The 23493-nt window shown below is 31.2% G+C and overlaps 6 protein-coding genes across 6 annotated transcripts; 3 read left to right on the top strand and 3 right to left on the bottom strand.

Annotated features, from left to right (window-relative positions):
• Window positions 1-1723: 1723 nt before the first annotated feature.
• On the top strand, window positions 1724-3432 carry PGO_121840 (26S proteasome regulatory subunit RPN3; the record flags this gene model as incomplete). The annotated part of the gene is made up of 2 exons (XM_028688976.1): window positions 1724-2884; window positions 3085-3432. 2 exons carry the CDS (start codon window positions 1724-1726, stop codon window positions 3430-3432), a joined length of 1509 nt encoding a protein of 502 aa, XP_028544777.1.
• A 1380-nt stretch (window positions 3433-4812) lies between these two features.
• PGO_121830 (60S ribosomal protein L6) lies at window positions 4813-5514 on the bottom strand (the record flags this gene model as incomplete). The annotated part of the gene is made up of 1 exon (XM_028688975.1): window positions 4813-5514. One exon carries the CDS (start codon window positions 5512-5514, stop codon window positions 4813-4815), a length of 702 nt encoding a protein of 233 aa, XP_028544776.1.
• A 4287-nt stretch (window positions 5515-9801) lies between these two features.
• PGO_121820 (elongation factor 1-gamma) lies at window positions 9802-11640 on the top strand (the record flags this gene model as incomplete). The annotated part of the gene is made up of 2 exons (XM_028688974.1): window positions 9802-9810; window positions 10393-11640. 2 exons carry the CDS (start codon window positions 9802-9804, stop codon window positions 11638-11640), a joined length of 1257 nt encoding a protein of 418 aa, XP_028544775.1.
• A 1331-nt stretch (window positions 11641-12971) lies between these two features.
• PGO_121810 (hypothetical protein, conserved) lies at window positions 12972-15584 on the bottom strand (the record flags this gene model as incomplete). Its single annotated transcript, XM_028688973.1, has 8 exons — window positions 12972-13213; window positions 13382-13543; window positions 13695-13776; window positions 13970-14083; window positions 14193-14270; window positions 14498-14566; window positions 14782-14915; window positions 15080-15584. 8 exons carry the CDS (start codon window positions 15582-15584, stop codon window positions 12972-12974), a joined length of 1386 nt encoding a protein of 461 aa, XP_028544774.1.
• A 1701-nt stretch (window positions 15585-17285) lies between these two features.
• On the top strand, window positions 17286-19685 carry PGO_121800 (hypothetical protein, conserved; the record flags this gene model as incomplete). Its single annotated transcript, XM_028688972.1, has 1 exon — window positions 17286-19685. One exon carries the CDS (start codon window positions 17286-17288, stop codon window positions 19683-19685), a length of 2400 nt encoding a protein of 799 aa, XP_028544773.1.
• A 500-nt stretch (window positions 19686-20185) lies between these two features.
• On the bottom strand, window positions 20186-23246 carry PGO_121790 (hypothetical protein, conserved; the record flags this gene model as incomplete). The annotated part of the gene is made up of 3 exons (XM_028688971.1): window positions 20186-22466; window positions 22753-22929; window positions 23137-23246. The coding sequence occupies 3 exons, from the start codon at window positions 23244-23246 to the stop codon at window positions 20186-20188; spliced, it is 2568 nt and encodes an 855-aa protein (XP_028544772.1).
• Between the last annotated feature and the right edge of the window lie 247 nt (window positions 23247-23493).

Here is a 23493-nt window from a genome sequence, read left to right as displayed (position 1 = left end):
AATATATCATTATGCCAGTAACAAGGTAGTAAGCAAATCAAAGAGAAATGTGTAATATATATATATATATATATAAAAGAAATATAAAAGTAATCGTTTTTTTATTATTGTATCCTGTGTATCGAAAACTTTTTGACCTAAACCAGAATATGCATTTTTTTTTTTTTTTTTCTTTTTTTTTTTTGTAAAATGTGTTGGGGAAAATTTGCTTCTTCCAAGGGGGGAAGCACATGACAAAAGAAAAAAAAAAAACAAAAAACACATACACACAAAATAAGGAATAAGGAATATCGAATATGGAATAAGGAATAAGGAATATGGAATATCGAATATGGAATAAGGAATAAGGAATATGGAATATCGAATATGGAATAAGGAATATGGAATATGGAACTTGGAACAGGAAACACAAGAAAACAATTTATTTATTTTTTTTTTTTTCTTTATCACTTTTACAACAAATACACGCTCATTTGTTGCTTCAACAAAAATAAAATGAATCCTTAAACTACATGAGCAATTTTGCATACGTCCAAGCGTGTGCGTAACCTGAACGCACATTTTGAGGCGTGTAAAAAAAAAAAAAAAAAAGCGAAAAAAAAAATGTCAGTAAGAGATAATCAGAGATAATCAGAGATAATCAAGATAATCAACGATAATCAGCGATAATGAACCATAATGAACCATAATAAGCCACAACAAAACATAATGAACAATCGTGAACAGTGGTGAACGACTCATTTTTGCGCTTCAAGTCGAAAAAAAAAAAAAAAAAAAAAAAAAACATAGGCAAGAATTAGCTACAAAAACGTTAAGGCATTTTTTTTTTTTTTTTTCCCTTTCTTTAATCTTAGATGAGATATTGAGTTTCTCGTTCACACCACCCTTTGAATTCCCCCTTTTTTTTTTTTTTTTTTTTTTTTTTGCTAGGAGATCTAATGAGCATCACATATACATACATATTTATATATATACATACATATACGTATGTATGTACATGCACAGGATTATTTTTGCAAGGTTAAAAGAAGCTCGCTGCTTAATTTTATATTTAGATTAAAATTAGCCATTCTGCTTCTAGTGCAAAAATAGTTTAGACCCCCTCAAAGTAAGAAAAATTTTGTACATCGATGATTAAATGTGAAGTAACGTCCCCTTGATCATGTAACATACTTGGATATAAGTAGTGCAAATTGGTGGCCAGAATTTTAGAAGGGTAGAAAAAACCAAGCCAAACTAGGCCATATTTTTCACTCCTCCATCTTGTGTCAAACGTAAGAATACCGATTTGGTATCACCCTTTAGAGAATTTTCCAAACATCTCGCCCGACCCAACTGCTATGCGTGCACATACATGTACACATATATACATAAATATACATATATACACATAAATGAACATATATATATATATACTTAAAGTGACAGGGGAAAAATATATCATGTGTATGAGCTTTTTTGCTATATAGGATATTTACCCGCGACCACAAAGTTGTATATGTTCATATGTGCTTGGATAATAAGTGAAAAAACAAAGAAAAGGTAGTAGTAGTAGAAGAAGCTGAAGAAGTAGAAGAAGTAGAAGAAGCTGAAGAAGGGGAAAAAAAATTCGAGAGCAGCTGTGGAGAAAACAAATTCCTCCAAAGGGCGAAACTTTAACTGCAATCCCGTTTGGTACACCTTTTGTGGAAGAAAATAGGAAGATATCGAAGTGCTTCTAAAGATGAAAGAAAAAAACAAGAAAGTAGAACAGACAAATGAGTTTGAAATAAAAGAAACATCAAAGAAAGAAGATGGAAGAAGTGTATTTGTAAATAATTTATTAACAAGCATTAACAACATAAGTAATTCAATTGTGTACAAAGACAACAGATACATACTTCGTATGTTAAAATATATAAAATGTATGAGATTAAGCATAAAGAACGAGAGTAACACATTGATGCCAATTATGATAAATCTGATTAATAAAATGTTTAAGGAAAATTATCCTATATATGGAATATTAAACAAATATATAAATGAATTTAAAGAATCTGTACCAAAGGAAATAACTGAGTTTACAAATATAAATGATAGAACATATACACATGCAGCACCAGAAATAGAAGTTTTTTTTTATATAATGATTTTACTATACCTGTTGGATGCAAAATGTTATGAAGAAGCAATGCAATTGTCAACTGTAATTGTTGACAGAATAACAAAGGTGAATAGAAGATCATTAGATTATATGAATGCTAAAATATATTTTTATTTTTCATGGGTTCATGAATTAGGTGGAAAATTATCTCAAGTTAGGCAAAGGTTATTAAATATTTATAGAAATGCATGTCTGCACAGAGATATAATGACACAAACAGTTGTTTTAAACTTAATTTTAAGAGATTATATAAAACATAACCTCTATGATTTGGCAGTTAAGTTTGTTAGCAAAACTTCATTTCCAGAAAATTCCTCTTCAAATGCACAACATGCAAGATATCTTTTTTACATTGGAAAAATATTAGCAATTCAGTTAGATTACAGTGAAGCACATAGTAAAATCACACAAGCAATTAGAAAAGCCCCTCAAAATAGTCAAATTGCAAAAGGGTTCAAATTAGAAGCTACAAAAATGGAAATAATTGTTGAATTACTCATGGGTGATATTCCAGGTAGATCTCTTTTTAGCAACAAAATTATGAGAAACAAACTTATCCCCTACAAACACGTCGTTTCAGCTGTCAGAAATGGAGATATTAACAAATTTGCAAAAGTTATGAATGATTATAATGCACTATTCATGCGAGATGGTGTTTATCTCTTAATAAAGAGAATTCACCACAATGTCATTAAAACAGCCCTGCGTATTATTAACCTTTCTTACTCTCGGATTTCTATCGTAAGTTTAGGGGAAACTTTTTTCCCAATCCTGGCCGCCTCGATATGAGACCGATCAACATCTGATCATGCTTGCATGAAACCGATCAACATCTGATCATGCTTGCATGAGACCGATCAACATCTGATCATGTTTGCATGAGACCGCTCAACTTATGACTCGCTTCTCCATGAGACCACTTAACATCCTTCCATTTTCAGAATGATATAGGGAAAAAAATCGGGGTGGAATCACCTATGGACATCATAGGAATAACAGCGAAGGCAATCCACGATGGAGTTATCGAAGCAACTATCGATTATGACACTCAGTGTGTAGAGTCTAAACCAAACAGTGATGTCTACACAACAGGAGATCCCATGAAAGCTTTTCATAAAAGAATAGCATTTTGCTTGCAGTTATACTCTGATGCCATAAAGGCTATGCAATATCCAGATGAGAATGAAAAAAAGGGAAATGAAGAAGCAAAGCAAAGAAAAATTAGACAACAGGAGGAGCTAGCACAGGCCGAGGAAGGAGATCTTGGAGATGAAAATGACTTGTTGTAAAAGGTGTATTATCCCAACACCCCATTGAAACTGAGAAACAAACACACATACACTTCTCCCTATTTTTAGGAATTTCAAATTTTTGTTCATGTCTACATATACAACCAAGGGAAGATACCCATATGAATTAATGTTCAAAATGATGACGTGTGCTGAACGAGTTTACTTTTTTTTTTTTTTTTTTTTTTTTTAAATACTATTACCCTACTCGTATACTTCCTTTCCACAAGTTCCCCATATTTTATGAGCGTGTGCACGGGCATACCTTGAGCAGTCTCTTCTCTTTTTTTTTTTTTTTTTTTTTTTTTTTTTTCCCTCATCTGTAAATAGCTAAAAAGGTGGTAGTTCTCCTGTTGTGGTGGTAAATACAATACTTTGCGTATAAACAAACACCCATTTGTACATAAGCACACAATGAATGGTAACATGTAATTGTATTCGACACAACATTGTAATAGAGAAAATGAAAAAAAAAATTAATATAAGAATTGACCAAATGAAATAATACCACCACCCCAAAAATTTAATCTAATGACTTGCAATTATTAATCAGATGGATCATATGCATGACATCACGAGAAATGAAACATTCAACTTTGAGAAAAATCTTCACCGATCCACCGAACAATTCAAAATTGTTAAATTTTTCATATGTTGAAACTTTTGCAACAAATCTGGGGTGGAAGCAATTGCTTATGTTTATTTATGTTGATTACAATACTTTCAAGTATGTGCAGAATGTTCAAGTAACGAATATATCATCTCTTCCCTCCATTTTGTTGACATCATTGGCAGTCTTAATTTTTTATAGGACCTACTAGCTTCACTCCCTTCAATTTTCTTTTCTCTGTTCTCCTGAAGAGCTTTTCACACCAAGTTCCATCATATAACATGCTCAAATGAGAACAAATAATTTTTTTTTTTTTTTTTCTTATTTTTGGACAATCAAATTGGGAGTATTTTTTTCTCTTTCAATCTTATTACGTTTTTTTCCCCTCAAATTCATGCCTGATGATGTTCTCCACTTAGATTGGAAAATTTTACAGAACTTGTGGATAAACACATATGTATGCGGAGACATAGTGATAGATGTTCGTCGGGGGAAGGGATATGCATATACAACTTTCACGTCCAATTGGTGCATAAATGCAAATTGTGAGTTTGGAAAAATAAGATATTATGTGTTCATGTCGGGTATGGGGAAAGCAGAGAAAAAAAAAAAAAAAAAAAAAAATTTTAATTTATGTAATTATATATATATATATATATATAACACACCAAATGAAATTACACAGTTACATGCACACAGAGATATAAAAACACATAGCAACATGTGTCCAACTGGCATATGTACAAACGGGTGAAGCAAAAAGATACAATTTAGAACTTCATTTTGTGCAGTGCCATATCATTTCTCAATGTAAATTTGGATTTTAAATATTCAGTAAAGATTTTGTTCTTCATAATTTGATCCTTAAGTAAGGCGCCAATTGCTTTTTGCGTTTTTTGCAATTGTTGCATTTTTGGATCTTCTTTCATTAATTCCTTAATTTTTGTTATTACATCATTCATAAAAAGAGCCTCATTTTTTTTACTGAGCAATTTTTTTTGTTTTTTTTTTATTTCTAAAGATTTCATAAAGGAATTGTCATTAATATCTTCAGCTAATTTCATAAATTCATCTTTAAGTCCTGCCATGTTTTCAAAATTAAAAATATTTGTTGATGTAACAACAACATATCTTGGGTTAACTCTTTTTAAAGGTACTCCATTAATTTCGTAAGGTCCTACGACAGCTAACAATCCTGAGTTTAATATTTTTGTTATTATACATCTTTTACCCATATGTCTACCCGATAATATAATTGCTACTTTTCCAATTTCAATGGATTTTCTAATTTTTCCTTGAACCACGTACTTTTTTTTTGATGCTAATTTTCTTCCATAATATTTTTTAGCAATAGTTTTCTTTGCCTTAACTGGGACTAAAATTTTTTTCTTTCCCTTTACTTTATAGAATTTTACTACTTCTCCTTCCCCTTTGTTTTTTTTATTTGACTTTTCTTTATTGCCTTTAGCCATTTTTTTTTTTTTTTTCTTTTTTTTTGTTCGTTTGAGAAGAGCGAGAAAAAGAGGCGGTGGTTGGGCGTACTAAATTTGCAAAGAGCAAAGAATTAATTTGTGATAATAATTATTATGTGTTGTTTTTTTTATTGTTTCCCCCTTGGGTTCAAATGTCAGTTACAAAAAATTGTATCTCTTTATAAACTAGCAAACTTATACATAAAAGCATATGTGTATGTAAATGGTTCTCTCTTCATACACGTACGCATATGTGCAATTGCAGAAATTTTGTTCAACTTGTTCGGGAAAAAAAAGAAAAAAGGAGAAAAAAATTTTAAATGTGAATAGGCAAAGTATACAGAAATAAAAAAGTGATGAAGTAAAAAGAGTGATGAAGTAAAAAGAGTGATGAAGTAAAAAGAGTGATGAAGTAAAAAGAGTGATGAAGTAAAAAAAGTAATGAATTAAAAAAAGTGATGAAAAAAAAAAAAAAAAAAACTTATGCAATAGATACGGTGATGCAAATATAAAAGGTATGTAATTATTATGTTAGTTTGGCCACTTGCTATATTGTTCCCTTTTTTTTATTTTTTTATTTTATTTTTTTTTTTACATGGTAAAGTTTCTCACGCTTGTTGTGCTTATGTATAAAATCAAACATTATTTATATATATATGTGAAGTTGTTAACAATGCGTAAAAGGGGAATATTATTTATATGTACATATATATATGTATATTTTTTTTTGGGGGGGGGGTGTGAGTCGATTTAGGAATCATCCTGGTCCTTGGATGAAATTGAACCGATAATTGAGGGAATATATGGGGCTTAAAATAAAGCGGAAAAAATTACTTGCAAATTTATCTTCAAATGAATTGCAAAACCTATTTGCAAAATTAACTGCAAAATGTTTTTGCAAGTATTGTTCCCTGTGAGTTGTAACATAAAAAAAAAAAAAAAAATACTAAATTGTACTTTTAATTTTCTCCCTTTGTGAGGTCATACAAATGTAAAAAAAAAAAAAAAAAAAAAAAAAAAAAAAAAAACATATTTTGCCATTTACAGTTTTTATAAAATAATACCTATTTTTATCTTCAAATTTTTACCTATGAGAAGGTTAAATAAATTTATCGATTCTTATGCACCACAAAACTGCTCAAATCTATTCAATTGCCCACTTCTCCATTGTTCTTTTTTTTTTTTTTTTTTTTTTTTTTTTCTGCTTGTGAAGATAAATAAATATATACAAAAATTATGGATACATTTTCTCCGTTCGCTAAAACATATTGAGTTTTTAAAATTTTTTCGTTTTTTCAAATCAAGGTATTTGTATATATATTCACATGAATAATATATATATGTATATATGTATAAACGTGTTATGTATAATCTAAAAGGAATACTCCAAAAGAATGGGCACTTATTCATATAAGATCAGGAAGGATGATAAAAAAGAAAAAAAAAAAAAAAAAAAAAGACCTCAATAAAAAAAAAAGGAAATTACAACTTTTTGTTTTTTTATATACATGTGTACACATAATATATATTTGTTGAATATTTGACATACCAAATGAGGAAATAAAAAACATTTTACACATTTGCTTCTATTAGTGACATCATACTCACAACCCTTGTGAATAACACACCTCGCCCCCCTTTTCCGATCTTTCAAATTGCAAAAAATTTCTCCCTTTTCATTTTTGCAACACTGTTGAAAATAAATGTCGTCACATAGAGAGCATCGCACACATGCATGTTACGTAGGTGTATATATATATATATATATATATATTTATATTTATGTATATGTATGTATAAAGACCATCCCTTAAATAGTGTTAAATAAATAACCATGTTCGAACTCGTTTTTCCAAATTTTGCACACATCGTCTCAAGGACAATTGCTGCACGTCCGTACATGTATAAAAGTGTTCATGTAAAGAGAGGCACGTTTATCGACTTCTATATCTTAGGTGAGAAAATGTTATTAATGAAAGTGCACAAAAAATAAAAACTGCATTTTCATTATGCACACACGGTATTTAAAGTGAATTATCATCTTTCATCCCTTATTTTTGTATTGTCACCAATCCTAGTTTACACATAAAGGATGTGGTAAAAGGAGCTGTTATGATGATAGAAAAAATTAGTAATATTGTTTTATTTTATTTTTTAAGTAAAATACCATTTCTTCTTTGTAATATTTTCTGCGCTTTACAAAAAAAAAAAAAAAAAAAAAAAAAAAACAGGACAGCTTCTTCTTAACATTTCCTATATTTTTCCCCAAACAAGTTAAAGTAATAATTACAAAGTACATTAGGAATATAATCTTAGAACATTTTTCATTTATAATTTTAAACAATTTTACATAATATTTTTGTTCAAATTTTATTTTTACTCAATAAAAATATAATAAACCCACATGTGTGGCTGTTCATGATCCATTAATTTGTTCGTATTCTGATAGGTATGGGTGGAAGCCGTTTCACTGATAATTCATCTGTGGCACGGTGTGTATAAACAGCATTTTTGCCAGTTTTGCCAGTTTTGCAACTTTTTTCTTAGCACCCGAATAAATGGGGAAACTTTTGCACACACACTTTTTGGTAAATAATGATGCTAACAATATGGAAACAAAATCATAACTACAAAAAGTAGTCACAATTTTAAGAAAGTATGGAAAGAATAAATAGTAGATAAAAAAATCTTTACAGGTATTTTTTTTTTTTTTTTTTTTATATGTTTCCCCACTTTTTAACAATATTATAGATCATACGAGGGGAGTGAAATGGCACAATTTTTCGCACATCAGAAATTTCACCAGCCCATACGGAGATGTAATTATGATGGAGGGAAATGTTATGAACAGGTCAGGTAAAAAAAAAATAAATATGATAAATTACATATCTTTGTGATGAAAAAAAAAAGTGGAAAAATTGACCAAGAGGTCGGTCAGTAGTTTTTCACTCCATAGATCCATATAAAATGGAAATCCATAACATAAGAATATATAATTTTTGTTCTTTTATAAAAAAAAAAAAAAAAAAAAAAAGTGTTCGATGATGTTTATACTATATCTTTTATATACAATTTTCCGTATAAAAATATATGAATTTAGAGTAGTGTAACTTTTCTCTACTTTAGATTGTCAAAAATAAGAGTAGAGACATTCTTTGCCGCCCAGCAAAATACACGGATGTAAAAATATTACACTACAACTACTTATTGGCATAATTTCATTTAGTTAAATTATTTGTCACTGTTTTTCACTATCGCATCAAAAAAAAAAAAAAAAAAAAAAAAAAAAAAAAATACTCCATATGTAACATGCTCATTATTTTTACATAGTCATTTACAAACTTTCGAAAAGGTTCCTTTGTTAATTCGTCCCACATCTTAGGGCTTTACGACATGTAGTACATGTATAAGTGTACATATATGTAAATACATATACATACACACATACTACATACTACGTACATATAAATAAATATGCTATATAGTGTGCATATAAATATACAAACTTTATTTTGCAACATGTGGGAAGCAATTTTTACATGAACACACCTAGCTAATAAAACCAAGAAAGGGAAAAAAAAAAAAAAAAAATAATAAAGGAGAATAAAATAAAATAAAAACCGGTAGCATAAAATAAAATAAAAACCGGTAGCATAAAATAAAATAAAAATAGGTAGAATAAAATAAAATAAAAATAGGTAGAATAAAATAAAATAATCCGTTTAAGCAAAAATAATAAACCGTAACCAAGTATATACACCGTTTTTCGCGCTTACCACATAAATAAATACATATTATATGTATGAGTTTGACATCAATTACCCTTTCATGCATACGTGCCCGTATAAATACACTTATATGCTATTTTGAAAAAATAATATATATTTTTTGAATTTTTTATACGTTTTTATTTTTTACATTTTTTCAATTTTTTTGACCATATTGAACAGTTTGCGTTGACTCATTCGATGAACAGTTTTTAAAAAAGTTATGAAAACATATTTCTTCCTGAATGAACCTTCTAAGCTTTATTTCACAGCATATTTGCAAAACAAAGGAGAGGAGTTAATTGTTGAACTACGTGAAACGTTGCTTTCTGAATCTTAATTAATTGGGCTACTCCCTCGCGAAGAAACAAAGCGTTCTTAGCCTTTGTATGTGAAGAAAACATATATATGCACAAGCCCGTATAAGCCATACACAAGTGGATACAAGTTCACATAAAGGCTCTTCCCACCCACTCTCCCTAAGATCAACAGCCCTTTTTTATATTCTCACCAGCGAAAAATGGACTTTGTAAGAAAAAATAAGGAAAAAAAAAATATATATTCACATGTACATGCATACATAGATATGTACATACTTAGATACGAACATACTTAGATACGTACATACATATATACATGTGAACGTTTCATATTGCACATATTATGAGCACCATGATTTTATAACGCATGCATGTGCCAGTGTGGGTATTAAATGGAATAAAAAAAAAAAAGAATGAAGGAGAGAAAGAGAGAAAATTGGAGAGAGTCGCATAAGATCCTTGAGTGAAGAAACATTCACTTTTGCAAACTATACATTCGTGTGACACGTGGGATCGAATGTGTACATGTTCCTTTGAAATGTTTTCTCCTATGAAGATACTCGATTGAATACAATACATGTGTATGTAAATAAAAACATCGCATATGTGTGGTATTACATGTATATGGGAGTAATTTTTTTTTTTTTTTTTTTTTTTCTTACCCTGGGTTTTCCCAAAACTGAACATTCAATAAATGTTCAATCGGTAGGGGTAATCGAATTGTATATTAAAACGATATAGAATTATTATATCCCATCCTATTTCTCTTCTCCTACTGGAAAAATTCACAGAAATTGTTAGGTCCGAAAAATGACATACGGTCACTAAAAGTACAAGTGGTAGCATCATTTTGCAACATAAAGCTAAATATTCCTCAATTTGAAATAGGGAAAGATGATAAGACTCAAGATTTTTTGAAACATTCCCCATTGGGAAGATTGCCAGTTTTAATAACCTCCCAAGGTAGTCTATTTGAAAGCAATGCTATTAGTAAATATTTATGCAACATAAGAAAAGAACATAATTTATTGGGAAAAGGAGTTTTTGAAGAAGGACAGGTGAACATGTGGGTAGACTTTAATACATATGAATTAGAAATACCAGTATGCTGTTACATTAGTAATAAATCTAATGAAAAATCGTTAAAGCATATAGAAGAAACTTTTAGCTGCCTGAATAATCATTTGTTGTTAAATCAATTTATGGTAGGAAATGGAATAACTTTAGCAGATTTGTTTATATGTGTAATTATAAACTTTTCAATTAAAGCAGGGAAATTAGATGAGAATTTTTTAAAAAAATATGTAAATTTGTTTAGACTATACAACACAATAAGTAATCAGAAGCAGTTTAAATATGTATTTTCCAATCAGCAGCAAGGGGCAGGGAAAAAAGGAGGAAATGCACAAGAGAAGAATGTAAAAAATAATGGAGACAAGACAAATAATGAAAAGAAAAAAGAAAAAAATAATAAAAAAAAGGATAATAAAAATGATGAAGATAATGATGAATTCGAACTATTTAGTGATGAACCAACAGAAAAAAAAACAAAAAAAACAAATCCATTGGATTTATTACCCGCTTCATCATTTTCTCTTGATGAATGGAAATACAAATTTAGTAATGAAAAAGATCTTTACAACAATGCCATGCCACATTTCTGGAAAACATATGATCCCAATGGATTTTCATTATACTACATGAAGTATGATAAATTAGAAGATGAATGTCAAATTTCTTTTGTTGCTTGTAACATGGCAGGTGGATTTTTACAAAGACTAGATAATAATTTTTCTAAATACTCATTTGCAGTTATTACAGTATTAGGAGAAAATAAAGATTATGACATTGAAGGTGTGTGGTTATTTAGAGGAACCGAAATTCCATTTGAAATGAAAGATCATCCATCTTTTGAATATCACATTTTTAAAAAATTGGATATCAACAATAGCAAAGACAAGAAGATTGTTGAGGATTATTGGTGTTCAAAGGAAACAGTCGCAGCTCGTCCACTTGTCGACAGGAAGGTTTGGAAGTGAACCCCTCATCTTATCGTTTTTTTATAAGAAAACAAAGTTGTGTGAAGGGTAATGCCCATGGAAGAGAGGGGGGGGGGGGGGACTCAACTGGGGGGGGGGACTCAACTGCTCGGGGTTATTATATTCCACATGCATTTGCAAAAGTGGAAACAGAAGTGTATTCAGAAGTGGATTCAGAAGTGGAATCAGAAGTGGAAACAGAAGTGGATTCAGAAGTGGATTCAGAAGTGGATTCAGAAGTGGAATCAGAAGTGGAATCAGAAGTGGAATCAGAAGTGGAATCAGAAGTGGAATCAGAAGTGGAATCAGAAGTGGAATCAGAAGTGGAAACAGAAATGTGTATATGTGGATAAGTGCATTTGTACATACCCCCTTTCCTCAAGTAAAACTGATGTCGTAACCCAAATAGGAAAATCATATGTATTATTTTCAAACCCTACGAGCGAATGGTGTCGTTAGTTTCCAAAGTTTTTCATCGAATTATGCAAATTTTGCATGATAGTTAGACTACTGTTTTATGATGATGTTTGATCAATTTTATGTCCCCATGCTTACAACATTATGTTCCCTTTTTTTTTTTTTTTTTTTTTTTTTTTTTTTGCACAAGTTACATTTTTCTTTTTACTTCCTTTGGAATCATGTCACCAAACTAGACCCTTCCAGTCACTTTGAACAAAAACACACACATCGTAGGGGAAGGAAAGAAAATGCTAAAAGATTAAAATATAAAGATGTTAAGTTATAAAATCATAAAATTATTTTATGTTTTTAAAATGTTACAAAAAAAAAAAAAAAAAGAAAACTGCTCAAAATTTCAAAATTGATTTGTCAGAGAAGAGAACAGTTACATGCGGTATAATTCCCCCCTCTTCTCTCTCGTGTCCATCCTCTGTCACACCTTTTTACACAACATTGCGTCTGTATGCATCCCTACACATATAACTATTCTTATACATTTATATGAATACATGCCTATTCATGGATTTTGATATGTGTACATAATAATCTCAGCGACTTGACAAACTCTACGTATGCAAAACTGTGATCAAGCACGGGGGTAGTATTCTTCTCATATATGGTGGCACTATTGGGTCGAGAAAAAACATTGGGAGAATATGAGAAGCATACGTACACTCGTACACAAGTTACATATGCATGTTATATATTATGCGTGTGTTTTCCCATCACATTCATAGATTGGGCTCCCTTTAGAGATCGAAATTATTTGCGAGCCAGAATAAATGACCTCATCCTCTGTTCAAACATATACCTTCTTTTTTGGCAACCACCCCCACCCCTACTACTACTACTATTGCTATCCTCACATGTTTTCAGTCTATTTCAAAATAATTTTCACTTTTAAACGCCTTCTGGTAATCAACAGAAATGTCTGGGAAGGACCATACTTTATTTTTGTTGTCACTGAACAAGTTTTTAATTAAATTGATTATGTCCATTTCATCAACTTCCTTTTGTTTTTCAAATGTGTGTTCTTTCGAATCTAAGATGACTATTGCATCGTTCATTATTTCTTCTTCTACGTTATCTACCCTTTTTTCAAAGTTATCTTTCGCTGTCAAGAGTGGGTAAAATGTGCGAGGGTGGTGTAGATAAGAGTGTGTGGAGGGGGAGAAAAGACATGCACTCTCTCTTTCTGTAGATCTTACATTAGCACAGTGAAGGTGTATACTACCTGACCTCACATCATAATACACACCTTCAGGCTCATGCATAGAATTACCCCTTGTCTTCTTATTCTTTACGCTTATAGAGTCTAACGCTTTTCCAAGTGCATTTGAATGCTTTTCTGTGGAATTAAAATCTACTAATTCAACATTCTTTGATGATTCTACTTGATCAATTTTGACAAAATTGCCACGGCAGTAAGATGAATGTCTTCTCCCTTCCCAAAGAGGGTTTAAAAAAAAAAAAAAAAAAATGAATCATTTCTTTATCTAAAAATACAAAATTTCCATATTGTAATTTCTCTACCCATTTGTATCTACCACTATAAGAACATGACTCATTTTTTCTCTCTTTTTTGCTTAACTTACACCACTTTTCTTTGGGTCCGGGTGGCCTATTCATTGATCTTTTGACATATCCAAAGTGAGGAGCATGCGTTCTACACACACCCTTTTATTTTATTATTTTGAGTGATATGAGGAGTGAAAGGAATTTTTTCATAAGTATGAAGTGCTTTTTTTTTTTTTTTTTTTTAAAAGTGTAGATACTTCAAATATGCACACACATCTAGTAGTGTGTAAAATAAAGAACCGGAGGAGCAGCATTCCCCATTTAGATGAGTCTAATATCTCTCATGTCTAACTGTACATCTCCAGACATGGTTCCTGTAAAAGTTTACTTCCTTATGAAAGCTGTGATATATAGTGATACACAACCCGGTTGCTTTATTTATCCTATACATATTTTTTTTGAATTCCTGTGAATACAAATGAGTAGAAAAAAGGGAAAAAAAAAAAAAAAAATGAAAAATCATTTTCAACCAGAGAAAGTGAGAAGGGACACATTGGCTAATGGAAAACGCTTACCGGACCGTGTCCATCATGTCGTGCATTACTTCTCGTTAAAAAGAGAAATGCATGAATCATTTCGTGTAGTAAGGTTTCCTAAACGTTTAGCATTTTTTTTTTTTTTTTTTGGTTTGTGTTTTGTGACAAAATGAGTTATATTTGGATGCATTCAGATTAGACAAGAAAAGGGGAAAAGTATTAGATGCACAGAAGGTGAAAACAGGTACATATCTATATGCCTACATGCACATGTGCATGTGTACATGTACATATATATATATATATATATATAAATGCAGAAACTGATGAGCATGTGCATATACCCTGTATTCTTTTATTTTCCTCAGCTTTAAAAGTGGGAGCGACAAGCGAATGCAACAATAGCCTGATTTCTAAAAGTTAATGTGTAGGATGCACATGAGCATAAAAGGACACATAGCGAGAAGAAGGGGTTGAAAAATATGAACTGTTTCTTTAAGGGAATAAAGACCTATATTCGAAATACACCTTTTTCTCTTCTTTTTCTTTTTTAGAAGTATATGCTTGATGAATGGTCGTAAGTCGGGTCATAACACTACCATTATAGAAATATTATTAGTGCACTTACCTTAAATACACATATCCCCGCACACAACTTCATTTTATTACTCCACTTCACTTGTACCGTTTGCAATTTATTAAAAAAATACTTTTCATTATATTCTGTAAAGAGTTCTTGCAAATCGGGAAATTCCGTGTCCTCTTTTGAAGGGGGAAAAAAAATAAAATAATAATAATAAAATGAAAATAATGAAATAAAAATAATAATGAAATAAAAATAATAATGAAATAAAAATAATAATGAAATAAAAATAATAATAAAATGAAAATAATAAAATGAAAAAAAAACGAATAAACGGTCTTACTGGATTCGTCATACACGACTGCGTCTTCCACACATTCAACGTCTGAATTATCATAAAAATGTGTAATTTTGTTTTTTCCTCTTTTTTTTCTGTTTCTTTTTTTGGGAGAATTATCCTTTTTATTATAAGCCACTTTGTCCCCACCCACAGAATCATCCGTATCAGATTCTATATGAATAGAACTCAGCTGTTTTATTACCTCCATTGTTTCATAATCTTCTTCCTCTATTTCTCGATTTGCATGATCTTCTTCACTATTGTCTACACATGTAGAGTTCTCAATTTCTCCCTTTTTGTTGCTATTTACATTTTCATTTTTGTAAATAAAATCCTTATTCGAATTCATTGCCTCTAGTACTATAGATTCCCCATTTTGTTCAGGGGCCACTTCACAATGCATAGATATATCATCATAGGATATAGATATTTTCTGTCTTCTTTTTTTCCCGCTCTTTTCCAAATATTCACTTTCCACAGATGTTAGTTTGTTGATGCCATCATTCATTTTGGAGAGTTATTATTTTTTTTTTTTTTCAACCCTTATTTTTTTGCTACGTTGTTACAGTTTCGGTTATATTTTTTTATTTCATCTTTTCTTCCTTTTTAAGATAAAAAAAAAAGGGAGAAAAAAAAAAAAAAAAAAAATGCCTACTTATAATATTATAGCTCACTTTTGACTAATTTTTCTCCCCTTCGCATAACTGTGAAAAAATACCCAAAATAAAAATGCTTCGGTGCCATTATAATATTTTTTAGAGGATGGGAGATATTTCCATTTAATAAATCAAGACATGAACTGATTTTACATTCACGCCTTCATCTCCTCTTTTCCAAATTTTTTTTTTTAAGAGTCTAATGTATGGAATTAACTAAGCATAATTCCTTTTATTACCTCATTTTGTTATATCTCTTTTGTTTTATTATTATTATTTAATTCAATTTTTTTATTTTTTTCCATTTTTTGTTAGTAATGAAATGGTCTAAGTAGTAAGGCATGCGTGATTCTAGGAAAGGAAAAAAAAAAAAAAAAAAGAGAAGACTGCACTATATTTTTTTTTTTTTTTTTGTAAAAAATTGTGCACTATGGAGATGAGAAGGATGTCGATACTATTACCAAACCAAGTGCATCATTCTCAATCACGATTTTGTAATTCTACATTTGCCTTCCTCACAAAAGAGGAGAATGATTGATGAATAGATAACTGAGGGGTGCACATCATACGTGTAACGTGTGTGTTTGTTTAAAAAAAAAGGTTTGTTCGATTCAAATATACCGGGGAGGAGTGAGGAAGGAGTGGGGAAGGAGTGTGTGGTCATATAAACATATATGTATAAACTAAAGTATTTGTACACGCACAAACAGGGGAAGCAGTTTATTTTTGCAATTTGTTTCATCTTAACAGTACAGTTACAGAATACCATTTGACCCAATGGAAAAAGACATTTAGAGAGATGTGCTATTCATAAATGAGAAGAATGAATACGGTTTTTACCAATTCTCCAAGTGGGGAAAACCCCGTAAAGAATCTGTGGAGAGTACAACTAGGGACAGGTTCTTACAGGTAAATAAAAACCAATGTTGTTTTCCACGTATCTATGTATAACCAATTTTGTTAACCACAAAGAGAGTTTTCACAAAAAAAAAATATGCAAAAGAGGAGAAAACAAAAAAAAAAAAATATAGATTGAGAAGGGAAGCAAAAAAAAAAAAAAAAAAATAATAAAAAAATTCGAATCATTATATTACATCCTTGAAAATGTTTAAAATTATGTTCCTATAAAGTTCCTATTATAATGATTTGCATTTTTTTTTTTTTTTTTTTTTTCCTTCCCTTTCTCAATCTATATTTTAAAAAATTAAATAACTTGATAAAAATCACCTTTTCTATAGCACACATTATTTAACACTAATATTATGATTTTCATGTGGAACTCTAATTATGATGTAAATCCCTTTTTGGATATATTTAATGAAGCTTCTTTTTTTTTTTTTTTTTTTTTTTTAAATGATAAGATAATATAATGGGCAGATAATAAGGGACATGTAAGAATATTTCATCCCCCCCTTCAAAATTATAAAAATATAAAAATATAAAAATATAAAAATAAATAAATAAAATAAAATAAAATAAAATAACGTCTACACAACCATAAACTCCTGCGACATGCTCCATTCCTCTCATGTTTTGTATTCCCAATTTTTTTTATGAACAGAATGATGATTAAGAAGAGGATAGTAGAATCAAAGAATCACTTTTATCTCAAATCAGTATGCATAGATTTTATACCCCACCACTTTTTCTTACGTTATCAAAGACTGTGTTATGGCAACTTGGTAGATAATGCTTCTCAGAAGTTAGCTTGTCACCATGCAAAAGGTTCAAGGAATAAAGACATGTGCAAGCACATCCAAACGCATAGTAGAATAAATTTTAAAAATTGTGAGGAGCCCAACCTTTTTGAAGAAGAATTAAGTAAAGTGTTCAAGGAGTACCCACTGCCAACTGATAACAAAGAGCCGATTGACAATGAAGAAATATTAATAACTCATAATATGAAGAATGAAATAAAAAATATTGGCAATGTTGTTAAGCTAGATGATTCTACATATGGGATGGTGCTACAAATTAATAAGCACAATGTGGTAATAGGAAAAATAAAGAAAACAAAATTTGATAATTCTACTCCAGAAATGGAAGATTATCACTTGAGAGTAGAGGACACGAGCAAAAATACAGAGAAATCTAATGAAGGTACTTGTCATTCTATTTTCTCCCAGCCTGTAAAAGAAACAAACGTTTATTCCCCATTTGAATACTTGAATTATCTCTTTTCAAATGAACCAATCAATCATTTAAATATATTCAGACATGTAGAGAAAGAAACATATCATCGAAAGCCTATCATCAAGCAACTGTACACGAACTTGCTATTGACAGATCTTTTCAATAAAATAAATTATGGGCAGAAAATTTGCATAATTGAAGAAACAAAAAATGATGGAAAAAAACAGGTTATTAAATCTATTCTTTATGAAAATTTACTGACCAATTTGGTTAAAAAGAATGAGCATTTTTTTATCATTTGTTCGAACAGCCCCAAGGCGGAAATACTCAACGTTTTTCATGAATTGCATGAACTGTTCAGAAAAATGCACACTTGTTCAGGCGAAATGGGAGGGGAAAAAAAGAACAGCTATCTTGGGGAGGGTAGAAGCGCTGCTAGTTACCAAGAGAAGGGTCAGCACCCAGGATACCACCAAACTGATCAATCAGGACACCACCAAACTGATCAATCAGGACATCACCAAACTGATCAACCGCGAGACAAGCGAAATGTGCAGGAATTGTACTCCAAAAACTACATGCACGGCAAGGTAAAAATGCCAAACGATGTGCTACTGATAAATGCCTCACCAGAAACGGGGTCTAAAGTTTCGGTGTACATTTCGCCACTCCTTTCCCTTTACAATTTAAATGAGTACAAAAAGAAGTACAAAAATGTTTTATTAATTTTTTATGATGTAACCATGTACAGCGAAATTTCATCAAATTTGCAAAAAGATATGAATACATTTGTTCGCAGTTACTATGAAAAATGGGAAGGAAACACATGGGGTAAGTCTTATACAACAATGAAGATTGGTTTAAGAGACACTTATCCAATATCAGACATCCCACCCATTGCGACCTTACCACTATCTGTATACACTGTGCTTTCAAAATATATGGCAGCATCCAAGTATCCTCATTTTGTGGGAGAAGTAGGTGATGAATCAACTGGTGGAAAATATGTAGGAAGTGAGATGACCTCGTCTAGTCCCACCCAAGGCCATATTGGTGATAAACATGTACGTAATTGCAGGTATGCTGATTCTGTGTTAGGTAGGGAACGCATAACAGATTCGCACAAGATAGATGCACACATGTTAGATACGCACATGTTAGATGCACACAAAATACGTGTTAATAAAAACCGGTGGGACAGCGGTGTAACCACATTTTGCTTCCTTAACAAGGGAGAAGTATCGGATCCAGTAAAAGATTATGCATTGTCAGTAAGCGAAAACAACATGCATATGCTGAGAAATAACTTTAATATTCAACCAGAATTTAATCTAAATCAAGTAATTAAAAATGTAACAAATGAAGAAAATAAGGTTTGGGAATTTATCAAAGAAGATATAAGGAAAGTAATTCAAAAGAGAAATGAAATGATACTGTTAAATGAAAATAAAAAAAATTATAACATTTTTATAGACGATTGGGAATATGAAGATCTTATTCATTACAATAGTATATATTATATATTGATTTATGTAAATCATCAAATGGCTACTATGAATTCCTTTGATATTATTCTCTTTCTCCGAATTTTGTTAACGTACAATTTTACAAATTCAGTCATTTCAAGAAATCATATTCATTCATTTTATATCCAATTTAATCAATTTTATTCCTCAAACTCTAAGTACTTTTCTCTCCTCAAAAATGCATATTATCAACAGTTAAGCTCCTTCAATGATAGAAACAGGGCTCACATATTTATACGTAAAATTGATCTTATATTGAAATGTATAAATCCACCCTTCCGATATATTCTATAGAATCGATGGACGGTTGTCAAAGACAAGGAATGGTCTGTTATTATGTCCCCATTTTTCGTCTCACTGTTCTGTTATGTAATGTTATGTTATGTCATGTCATGTCATGTTATGTTTTTTTTTTTTTTTTTTTTTTTTTTTTCCCGAATCGTTTGTATCGCTTTACTAGCATGCCCTCGATTCGATTACTCCATGCTTACGTGCATTTGCATTCATACAGATGTATGAGCACGCAAGAAAGAGTACATGAATATATACAAATCAGTAAGAGTGTACAAAGTTGACATTTTAGGAAACCTCCTTATCCCCATTATAAAAAGTGCAATTGCGAACATTTCCCCACCTGCCCATGAATATTCTGGAGAAATATATCAAGCGAAGGAACGTAACCAAATTGGTGAATCACATTTAATATCATCCAAAACCATTATTTGCAACATGTTAGTGATAAATGAATCTCCCTGTTTTTTTTTTTTAATCAAACATACACAGAACTAGCATATTCATTCCTCAGAAATGTAATCATCACCATCACTTCTAAAGAGATCATCATTTGCAATGTCATCATACTGTTCGTCGTCACCATCATCATCTTCTTCTTCCTCCTCTTCTTCTTGAATTTCTTCAAGAGGTTCCTTTTTCATGCTGGTTCTATAGTCATTGTCCAATTGTTTAATTCCACTAACTGGGATAAGATCACCCATGTTGACATTCACATTGGTTTCACCTTTATGAAGATCAATGATATTATTGGTGTTTTTAACCTTGCCAGAATAGTCAAGGTCTTTTAACTTTTGTAGTTCATCCAATCCTGTCCTCCTCATGTCTTGCCCCTTGTCATAATTGTCACTCTCATGTTGTTGGGAAAATTCGGGGACTATTGCATGTCTATCTTCATCATGCATTTGGTCTACACCCATCTCGTCTGCATCATCTCCATGACCTGGTTCGTCCACTTTCCCTGTCCCAGCACGTGCTTCACCGCCATTTTTGCTATCCATTGCAGCCTTGAGAACAATGTGTTCACGAAGTTTGTCTTGGCTATCACTCCTTAGAATCACTTTATCAATGGTGTGTACATCTATGTTTTCAATTTTTTGATAATTTAAATTGAGAATTAAATGAAAAGCACTTGGAGATCCAAGCAATATACCTTGTAATGGTGGAAACATGTTGTCTTTAAAAAAAACAGTAACTTCTTTTCCTGAGTTATTACACCAATCTCTTCGACACACAAGTATATTTTGACTAGGGAGAGATGAGACTACAAGTTCAAAGTATGGCAATATGACAATTTCTTCATCTATTTCTATTTCTTTTAATCTTTCTGCAATTTTTTTAACTAATTGTTTCAAATCAAATAATGTTATTTTGTAATTTTTTCCTTGGGTTTCATCAGGAGTAACAAATACTTCTACCTTCCCAGCATACCATGTCACATCATACAGATCCAAATTGGATGGTCTTCTCACTTCTTTCATTGGATAATCATACATTATTACATCTCGTATTACTTCTTCTGTTCTTTTTCTCCATTTGCAATTAAGAGGGTCGTCCCACTCGTACAGCATCTTGTCTATTGGTGATACTGCCTTTGTGTATAGCACATTTTCCTCTAGTAATCTGAAATTTTCTAAACTGTATTTATTATATGCATCTCCCTTATCCAATTCAATATTTTTAGTTTGGTTCTCCACTTCTCCCTCAGACAATTTGTCTCCATCGCCCTCTAACTCGTCACTCAACCTGCCGCTCAACCTGCTGCTTGAATGTTCTGTCCCGGGTTGACAGGTCCTTTCATCAGTGGAGTTGCCACCATCGAACTCAGATATGTCAGGGTGCAACCTCTTATATTCCTCGTTTTTCCTCTTCTCAATCTGCTTCAACTGATCCAACCTCTCCTTTCGTTTTTGCAGATACAATTTTCTGAACTCTTCAGGAAGTAAGTTCAACTCTTCTTCTGTCAAAATCCATTTGTTCCTTGAATGCCCTTTTCTTTCTTCCCATTTAATCATTTCTTCCTTTGCTTCCCTCACAGTTTTGATGTTTTTTTTGAAGTACAATTTTCTTATATCTTCTACAGATACATTGTCTGACTTATTCAAACCTGGTTCGATTGGTTCAGGGTTGCTTGTTTTTGCATTTGATGTAGTAGCAACAGATTGGGTGGATTCATTTATGTTCTCTTCTTCTCTCATGTCATTCTGATTTGATTTATTCAATTGTTCGTCCAACAATTTACGTCTAAATTCTCGATACCCAGTTTTGTCATAAGTTATGTTGTATTCTAACTCCAAATCTGTTTTCTCAAATTGGTAATTATCTTGATTCTTTTTCAATTCGTCAATGGATGGCCAAGGTCCTATACCTCTAAATGATGCATCATATTCTGTAAGATCATTTTCTTCATCATTTTCATAAAAACAGTCTATAATGGAATATTCATTATTAGGATTTGTAACAGATAATATAGAATGATGTATTTTGTCTTTATCATTTGAAGGGATTTTTTTAATTAAAGAAGGATGGATATATTTCTTACAATCCACATCTTCAATGTAATCATCAATAGTTGGATCAGGTAACGCTTTTGCTTTTGATAATCTTTCTTTATCCAATTTTTCTAATTCCTCTAGTGTCATTTTCCCTATACCATCATCTTTTTGTACATCTTTTTCTTCTCCTGATTTGACTCTACCCACTAATGTGCCTTTTTCTTCATTCCATTCTTCATCATTTTTTCCTTTCGTGTATAAATTGTCTGGAATGGTAATGTACGGATAGCTGCAGAGGGAGAAAAACGTGGGAAAGTAAATTTAAAACAAAAACAAAAAAAAAAAAAAAAAAAAAAAAAACATACATACATACATACATACATACATACACACATACATACATACATACATACATACATACATACATACATCATAAGCTCAGAATGGTGCAGACGCATTGTTCATACACTTTCTTCACATGTTAAATCCGGTAGTGATAGTAGAACCTTCCTCACTGAGCCCACTCTCAAACTGAACTGCACTCCTACTGGCACTACTACTACTGCAATACTTACATGGGTTCTGGGGGAAGATTATATTTGAAGTATTCGTCCGGTATATCATTTCCTGGAGAATTTGTTATTTTGATTGAATATAATTTTTTTTGTTTTTTCAGGTTTATCTTACACCTCTTGGATTTAAAAATGTCATAATGGTTCCTTTGCTTTACCCAGCCGTTCTTGGGTACTAGTCTGAGACGTGACGATAGGTGGAATGACATGTCGATATGTGGAAAGACATAACGATGCGTGGAAAGACGTAACAATACGTGGAAAGACGTAACAATACGTGGAAATACATAACGATACGTGGAAATACATAACGATACGTGGAAAGACGTGCAAGGGTGTTAATTAGAAATATTATCTGTAGATACATTTTGCAATTGTGTAACCCACCTGTTACCTCCATTAGAAACAATGAATCCATAGCAAATGGACACCAAAAAAAAAAAGGTACATACAAAATATGCTAAAAATGATGTGAACAGTTCTTTTTTTGGTTTCATGTGAAAACATGTTATATTTTTTTATTTTATTTATTTTTTCCTATCTCCAAATGAATATAACAGAGCTAAATTCGTTTTCCCCACTGATTATTCAAGTCGTTTCTTTTCATTTTAGGATGTAACTCTCTTCTCTTCCACAATGAAACAAACTTATGTGTGCTTATTCATCCTTTTATCTTATTACTACGCATGTATATATATATATATATTTCTAAATTTCCACACATGAGAGAAGTAAAAAAAAAAA

Source organism: Plasmodium gonderi, assembly GCF_002157705.1.
Source record: "Plasmodium gonderi DNA, contig: Chr12, whole genome shotgun sequence".
Classification (NCBI taxonomy): domain Eukaryota; phylum Apicomplexa; class Aconoidasida; order Haemosporida; family Plasmodiidae; genus Plasmodium; species Plasmodium gonderi.
This window is presented reverse-complemented; position numbering and strand designations above follow the sequence as displayed.